Source organism: Octodon degus, unplaced genomic scaffold, assembly GCF_000260255.1.
Source record: "Octodon degus isolate 3935 unplaced genomic scaffold, OctDeg1.0 scaffold00033, whole genome shotgun sequence".
NCBI classification, from domain to species: domain Eukaryota; kingdom Metazoa; phylum Chordata; class Mammalia; order Rodentia; family Octodontidae; genus Octodon; species Octodon degus.
The window spans coordinates 12,686,498-12,695,119 of NW_004524609.1; the positions used below are offsets into that span (position 1 = coordinate 12,686,498).

Sequence of the window (8,622 nt, forward strand, 5' to 3'; positions counted from 1 at the left end):
TTCCCAGGACTGGTCTCTCCTGCCTCCGTCCACGCCTTCCCCTCCGCGAGTAGTGGGGCGCGGAGATGAAGCTGGCGCAGGGGCGTTTGTGTGTGACCTGTGACAACTTAGTGTGATATGGAAAGGGACATTGCAAAAGTACCTCTAGCTCCACGTGGAACCCTCTCGTGCTACCTGGATTGCAAAAAAAAAACAGTCCGGTCATTGGGGTAATATATTAAGAGCTATGTGTAAGAAGGTTGGAAGTCTTTGAAAAGGTTTGAAGTTTTGAACCTGCTATGAGCTGTGCATTAGGTACTTGTCACCCAGCAGGTGGCCAGAGTTTGCTGTGACTGAGCCATACTTCCAGGCTTAAAGACCTGATTTTAGAGGTGTATTCATTTTCATAGTTACTATATCTGATTTACTGTCAGCCCCACCCTCAAATTTGAGGGTCATCTTTATACAGTTAACAAACCAGCAAAAGTCCCCTAATTCCTGCACTGTATCATCCTGATACATTCTAGTCAAGGTTATAAGTGCAAGAAAAATTGGCAAGAAATAGAAGTAATTTTGAATAGCTGTAGGAAATATCTTAAGATGACAGATTAATTCCTAAAATAATTGTGTCCCTTTGCTATAAGAGTTGTAAAGGAAGTCACTTCTAGATTGGCTTCCCTAGAAGGGTCTTAAAAACAAAGTTTCGAATATAGCTGAATTAGTTGATTTATGTTGCTATAGCAAAATATGTGAGATTGGATAATTCATAAAGAACGAAAATTTATTTTTTTCATAGTTTTGGCATTCACCTCGAAGTCCAGGATCGAGGCTGTAGCATTTGTTACGTGGTGAGGGCCCTCTGCTGTGTTATGGCGAAAAGGGGGAGCCTGAGAGGGCCTGAGCTGGCTCCCTCCAGCTTTTTTATAAGGCAGCAATCCCTTTATGAGGGGATGCTTGGGCGGGCAGTAGGGAGGAGCCACAGGACTCAGGAGCCGAAGATTTGTAGAGCTGGTGAGTAGCAGGACAAAAGCAATCAGGCTGAACCTCAGGAAAAGAAACAGTTCTCATATGAGGAGTCGCCTACAGGGATCGCTGCTTTGCGCGCATCAAGAGGATCAGAGCATTAAGAGGATGGGCCGCCATGGTGCTGCACATCTGTAAGCACTGCGGGAGGCTCACGTAGGACGACAGCGAGATCAAGTGAAACCTGAGTGACCAAGACTCTGTCTCAAAGGAAAGCAGAAGTTGAGGAGGTAGCTCAGTCAACTGGGGACAATTCATAGGAAAAAAAAAAAAAAAAAAAAAAAGGACAGCTACCAAAAGAGGACCACTGACAACCAGGGGGTGAGGTGGGGAAAGGCTTTACTTTTACAGCAGGTCTTGACACCTCGCTGAGTGGTGCCAAGTCCAGCTTCATGAAAGCTTGCAATACGGAAATGCCTCCCACTGGTCCCCAAGCCTGCAGGACACTGACCTGGCTTTTCTTGTCCCTTCGTCCTGTGCCCTTCCCTTCAGCCGCAGCCACCGTCCCAGGAGAAGTTCTACAGCATGGCTGCCCAGATCAAGCTGCTATTAGAAATTCCTGAGAACATCTGGAGCTCCATGGAAGCCTCTCAGTATCTCCACGCCACGCAGCTCTACCTGCTCTGCTGTCACCTGCACAGCCTGCTCCAGCTGGATTCTTCCAGTTCCCAGTACAGCCCACTCCTCTCCCGATTTCCTATACTCATTCGGCAGGTGGCAGCAGCCAGCCAGTTCCGGTAAGTAGATTCTGCAGAAAGCTCTCTGGTGATGCCCAGGTCCCACTGCTACAGTTTTATTCAGTTTGTGTTCTTTCCCTGTATATCCAGGCTCTTCCCCCAAGAGATTGAAAATTCCCTGCTGACACTTGTCCTCTTCTGTCTAGGTCAACCATTCTGCACGAAAGCAAGATGCTGCTCAAGTGCCAAACTGTGTCTGACCAAGCTGTGGCAGAGGCCCTCTGCTCCATAATGCTCTTAGAGGAGAGTTCCCCCCGCCAGGCCCTCACAGACTTCCTGATGGCCAGAAAAGCAACTATTCAGACACTTCTGAACCAGCCGAACCATGGTGGGTGTGGCTTCTTTCCAAAATGTGATCTTTATGTACATAGAGGATGGAACAGGGTGAGCAGAGGGAGACAGGGGCATTCAGAGGGCTCTATCTTTTAACTTTACTAGTGGAAATTGTTTAAAGAGAAGGATTTCTTCTCACAGGCTCTGGCATCAAGGCCCAGTTTTGCTCATTAGTGGAACTGCTGACCACCACCTTGAACCAAGCACATGCCCTTTTCTACACTCTCCCAGAAGGGCCGCTGCCAGATCCATCTCTGCCTTGCGGCCTGCTCTTCTCTACACTGGAGACCATCACAGGCCAGCATCCTCCTGGTGAGCACTTAACCAACATTGTCCTGGCTTATCTGACAAATCCTCACCAGCGCTTGACACATTCCAGCCATTGTGCCAGGCTCTGAGGAAACTAGAGAAACGTGGAAGCCATGGTCGAGAGATAGAGACGACTGTGTAACTCGTTAATATGCAAGTAGCTGCTTAATGTCACTGAGTCATTGCTGTGAAGGCAGAGTGCAAGTTGCCTTGGGAATGCTGACTGAACTTGCCAGGCTCAAAGACTTCAAAAAAGTGATAATTAAAATGAAGGCTAAAGGTAGAGTATAACTAGGAAGGTGAGGAGGCAAGGAAGAGGGCTCCAAGCAGAAAGGGAAGAGGGTACATAGAGTAGCAAGGCCAGGAAGGTGGCAGTGAGTTGGAGGACGTGAAGAAGGCCAGTAGGGGTGGGGCTTCTTGGGTGAGATTTGGGAGAGCCAAAGAGTGACCAAGAGCCAATTGTGGGCCAGGCTTGGGAGCCTGGACTTTGCCCGAGGAGCGGTGCATACCTTGGGGACCTTCCTGGATCAGTGTAGAGCCTCTGTGTTCTCATGTATCCCCTCCTTCAGTTGGGTAACATGGATCCTGACTGTAGTTAAACAAATGCAACTGACGCTTCTGTGGTAGTGGAACCCTATAGGGGAGAGAAATGCCGGGAGCTCACCTAGGAGGCTGGTGCTGCAGTCCAGGGCTCAGACTGGGTTACAAGGGAGCCGGAGAAATGGAGCTCACTGGGCAGCTCCAGTGTCTGCTGAGGAAAGGGTTTTTCTTTGAGACATAGTCTTACTATGTAGTTCAGAGTGGCCTTCAACTCACTGTGTAACCTAAGCTGGCTTCTTTTTTTTTTTTTTTTTAATGTATTTAGTACAGGGTTTTACTACACAAATTGGACTCATAGTGATCCTTCTGTTTTCAGCCTCCCAAGTGCTGGGATTACAGGCACGCACCCGTCTCAGTGTCTCAGCATGCTCCAGGGGCAGGGCTGGCACAGCAGTGGGGATTGAACCCCAGTGTCTTCCTCATAGGCGCTTTAATCTGCTGAGCTATCTGGCCGGCCTCATGCTGGCTTCTAACTCATAGTGATCTTTCTGTCTCACCCTCCTGAGTGGTGGGATTACAGCCTGTGCCACCTCGCCTGGCATCTGCAGGTGAGGCTCTGATGATGGCTTTGCTGCACCATGATGGGAAGAGGCTGTCCAAGTGAACTAGAAAAGGAGCTGGTATGGAGGGCCTGCCAGCGGGCCCACATGGCTGAAAGCATTGGACTGGAGAAGACTGACACCTTGGAATGGGCTGGGGGGGCAGGTCACTCGCAGACGCCCATCTGCAGTGCGTCTGCATACGGGAGTTATGCGAAGCATTCAGTAAACGAAAAAAAAAGATGCAGGACAGTTGGGTGGGATGCCAGGAATCCCAAGGTCACATGGAGGTGCCTGCAAAATAGCGGAAGTAGAAAGACCACAGACAAGCAAGTGAGTGCGGTTATGACCAAGTGGCCTTGTCCAAGAGGGATACAAGGGTCACACCACCCCATTTTTACTAACTTTACTTTTCAGCTCAGGCAACATTTCCGTATGTTCTGGTTTGTCTCCCAGTGCTTACGTGTGATCCTTCACTGCTTTCACAGAGGATGAAGACAGGCAAACAATTATGGGAGACTTCAGAAGCACCTTTGATTTCAGACTCATGGGGTCTCATGCAGGGAGTACAAGGAGTGTCACCTCCAAGAGCCGCACTGATGCTGGGCATTAGTGCTGCCTTTATTTTTTTAATCTTTTGTGTGTTAGAGAAGAGTTCACAGGGTGTTCAGGGTCTCACTACTAGATCGGACTCGTAGTGATCCACCTACATTCAGCCTCCCAAGAGCTGAGATTACAGGCGCGTGCCACCACGCCCAGTCTCTGATGTTACCTTTAGTTCATCAAGGGTGACAGGAATATGGTGAGGAAAAGAAAATGATACACCATACTTTTTAGACCCCTTAAGTTCTGTAGTCCCAGCTAGACAAGAGGCTGAATCAAGGGGATCACGATGCCCAGGGTGAGAGGTCACACTGGCCAACACAGCAAGACCCCAGTTAAAGAAAGGGAAAAATATGTATATTAAGAAGTGTACAACATTCATGGTCCTTCTGCTGTTTCTACTTAGACTCCTGTGTCCAGGGGAGGGCCAGAGTTGTAGGAACTGTGATCCCTGACTGGGGTGGGGGGGCTGGACATGTGCTGTACTTTCTTTTTCTATCGTTTTGTTTTGTTTTGGTACCAAGACTCAAACTCAGCACCTTACTCTTGCCAGCAGAACTCAGGACCTCACTCATGCTAAGCAGGCACTGCACTGCTGAGCTATATGCCTGGCTCTTCTTTTTCCTCTTATTGAAGTTTCTACTTTGACCAACCCAGAGAAAACTAGATCTTTGGAAATTCCTCTGAGGTCCAGCTGTAGCATGTTGTTCCAGGTACGCCCTGGGCTGCCTCTCACTTGGCTCTTTCTCTAGGGAAGAGCTTCAGTGTCCTGCAAGGGGAGATGAAGCTGGGAAGCTGGTTCAGACACCTGCCGTCATCTGTCATCGAGTTCCAGCCAGGACTCCGCACACTGGCACATCCCATCAGCCAGGAGTACCTGCGGGACACGCTGCAGCGATGGATTACCATGTAAGTAGCCGGAGAGCACCTCTGAGGTGGGTGTAGCCCCAAGGGTCAGCACGGAGACTCCCAGTCACTTGGCTGAAGTGTCACATGCACTCTCATGCGAGAAAGAAAGCTGACTTTCAAAATATTACAGAGGGGCTCTTAAATTCTCCTTAAGCAAGGGTGTTGTGAGCCCTAAAATTTTATTTAATGCATCAATATTTGAAACCATTCTGTGGACCTCAAAAGTCCCTTGAATTTTCAAGGAGGCAAGAATTAAGAAGGCTCTGGACTCTGTGCCCCCAACCAGTCAGAAACATTGACAACTAAGCGCTCTGAGTCTCTATCTGTCTACATTTCTATGTCTCTAGTTAAGTGATTTGCAAGTGTATGCCTGGGAAGCTGAGGCTGATGGATTCAAATTTGACCTTGGCCTGAGTAACTTAGGGACATAGCTATACCTTATCCCAAATAAATAAAAATTTAAAAGGGTTTGGGATCTACCTTACTGCAGAGGCTCTGGGTTCAATCCCCAGGTCACCCACTTCCTCAGAAGAAAAGGTTTGAAACAGGTTACTGTCATTTTTCTTAATAATGGTGTGAAAATCATAAATGTAATGAAGCTTAAGGAAAATGTTGTTCAGGTGTAACGAAGATATTAAGAATGGGGTCACCAGCCTGCTCCTCTACGTGAAGAGCATGAAAGGGCTCGCGGGGATCCGGGATGCCGTGTGGGAGCTACTTACCCACGAGTCCGCGGGGCCTGGCTGGGAGGTGGTGTGCCGGCGCCTTCTGGAGAGGCCGCTCCTGCTCTGGGAGGACACGATGCAGCATCTGTTCCTGGACCGCTTACAGGTGAGGTGGAAGGTCACACGGCCCCCATTGCACGGCCAACCCAGTGAGTGGGATCCGTGTTTATCCCAAGAGCCTCCTGTCACCTCCGGGTGTATTGTGTCCCTGCTCACTAACCCTGGGAGAACACACCATACCTCACTCGATGGCCTGGAACAAGCTCCCGTCCACCAGTGGTGGCGTCTGATTCTCTGCCACACTGCAGGTTTTCTGAATGTCGTGGGAGCATGCTGGATGCCAAGGGCCCTTGCCGCTCGGTGCTGTGCTTGTGGAATTTCTCTGAAGAAACAGGATCAGAAATCTCCTCTCGTTCTCTTTCAGACTCTGACAAAGGAAGGCTTCGAGTCCATCTCCGGCAGCTGCAAAGAGCTCCTGGTCTCGGCGCTGCAGGACCTCGAGAGCAGCAGCAGCAGCAGCAATTCCACATCAAACAAGCACATTCTCTTCGAGCAGAACCTGCCGCTCTTCCTCTGGCACGAGAGTCCCGCTGACCTGCCTTCCGATGCCGCCTGGGTCAGCGTGGCCAACCGACCGCGGGTAGCCAGCAGTGGCCTCTCCATGAAAGCGCAGGCTGTTAGTCCGTGCGTGCAGAACTTCTGTGCTGCCCTGGATTCCAAGCTGAAGGCCAAACTGGATGACCTCCTGGCCTACCTTCCCTCTGATGACACGACCCTGCCCAAGGATGCTACCCCCATGCGGCAGGCCAAGAACTCTGCTTTCGACCGATACGCAGACGCTGACACTGTGCAGGACATGCTGCGGACTCACTCTGTGGCGTGCGTCAAACACATTATAGGCTGCATCCAGGCAGAGATGCAGAGCATCGAAGGCACTGTGCAAGGCCAGGAGGACATGCTGCATAGCCCCAAGCTGCACATGGTCCTTTTCATGGCCAGACTCTGCCAGTCCCTGGGAGAACTGTGCCCCCACCTGAAGCAGTGCATTGTGGGAAGGTCTGGGAGCCCCGAGAAACCGGCCAGGGAGGCAAGAGCTCCAAAAAAGCAGGGGATGGGCAAAGCGCAGGATCTCCTTCCTGCGCAGGCCCAGTGGCAGGAAGTTAAGGAATTGCTTCTGCAGCAGAGTGTGATGGGCTGCCGGGTCTGGAGCTCAGCAGTGGTGAAAGTGAGTGACAGGAGACTTGTAGGCCTTCATTTGCCTGCTTTATGTTGCTCAGGCCTTGCCAGGGCCGCAGCTGCCTGGGTTGTAAGAGTGGCAGCTCATTTCGCGGTTGCTTGCAACCTGCCGCTCCAAGATGGCTCAAGTGTGAACATTTTCTGCTTGTTTTTAACTTAGATTTCATAGACAGAAAATCTTCATTTTTTTTCCTTCTATCAGGAGGAAATGAAAGCTGTCCCGCCAAGTGTGGCGCTGGGCTGTGTCCCTAGCATCTGAGAGGCTGAGGTAGAAGGATCACATGTTTAAACCCACCCAGGGCAGCTTAATCCCATCAAGACTGTCTCAGCTAAGCCAGGCACAGGGACTGGAGGTCGATCCCTGGTGCCACATGCTGGGCACGTGCTGCGCTGCCCCTGCCCCTGGGCACTCTGAGCTGGGAAGGAGTCCAGGTGTGGTGGCCCACACCTATAATCCCATCACTGGGGAGGCTGAAAACAGGAGGATCCTACAGATCTGAGCTGCGTAGTGAGACCTTGTACCAAACACATTAAAAAGTCTCAGAATAACAAAAACTGAAAAATGGGTGGGAGATGTAATTCACTGCAAGGGGCTAGAGTTAAATCCCCAGTACCATACCGTGTCACACACCCAAGAAAGAAAAGCAGCACTTTGTACCGAGCCGGGGACTGCGTCCTGCTTTGCAGTATAGGTATCTTCATCTCTGCATTCCACTGGTCTCATACCAAAACAGTTAATTTTGCATAAACAACTCATGAACTCAAATTATGAACAAAAGAATTAGGAGCATATTAGAAATAAGAGAAACAGCTCCTGTTGCCAGATTTTAAATGATCCAATTTGGTTAGGGCTTTCTGTGTGCAGGATGGGAGTACAGGGAGCTTGTTTCAAGGAAAATGCGTATAAGAACTGGGTTACATTGCATTTCTGATGTCTTGGAGGTACAGAGGAACTACCAACCTAGCAGACTAAGAGATTTTGTGGGGAGGGAAAGACCTCTTTATTATAATCTTTTATTTCTTTAATATTTTAAAGCTTATCTAGCTGCTTGAATTAGCTCTTAAATGGGTGTGTGTTATTTTTAATTTTTACCTGATTTTATCTCAGGCTGTTCTAGCTATGTGCTTACAAGATGAGTAGCTAAACTGTTACAGTATGAGGTGATGTCTGGTAGGGTGCATAGTACCCCAATCCCTGACCGGTAGTGGTGATTGGCCAAGAGAGTGGTAGGGGCCCCTCGCCACCCCAAGTACAACTGCAGCACCTTAATGTGCTCTGAGGTGGTTCTGATAGTTTGAATCCACAATTGATATGAACTCATGTGGGTCTTGGATTCTGATCACAGGTTCTGAGTCACGGGCTCACCCAGTCCCTGCTTGTGGATGACGCCGGCTCAGTCCTAGCTGCAGCCACGAGCTGGGAGGAAGTAGACATTCAGGAGGAGACGGAGTCTGGCAGCAGCATCACATCCAGGATCCGACTGCCTTCTCAGGTGAGCGCAGCCTGCTGCCACAGGGACCTGAGCCACAGGACAGAGAGACCTCCCCTGGGGAGCAAAGCCATCTTCCAGGATCATTTGCCCTGCACCCTCAAGGGGTAGAGAGTGCATGTGGCAGGACTGCAGGGCG

At 50.0% G+C, this 8,622-nt stretch overlaps 1 protein-coding gene across 1 annotated transcript in view; it reads left to right on the top strand.

Moving 5' to 3' along the window:
* Positions 1–8,622, top strand: part of LOC101566134 (conserved oligomeric Golgi complex subunit 1) — an 18,382-nt gene that overhangs the window by 804 nt on the left and 8,956 nt on the right. Inside the window, exons 2-8 of the mRNA XM_023714121.1 lie at positions 1,495–1,739; positions 1,886–2,067; positions 2,214–2,384; positions 4,876–5,032; positions 5,653–5,863; positions 6,182–6,982; positions 8,340–8,591. Coding sequence (XP_023569889.1) covers positions 1,495–1,739; positions 1,886–2,067; positions 2,214–2,384; positions 4,876–5,032; positions 5,653–5,863; positions 6,182–6,982; positions 8,340–8,591 — 2,019 coding nt within the window. The remainder of the gene's footprint in view (positions 1–1,494; positions 1,740–1,885; positions 2,068–2,213; positions 2,385–4,875; positions 5,033–5,652; positions 5,864–6,181; positions 6,983–8,339; positions 8,592–8,622) is intronic.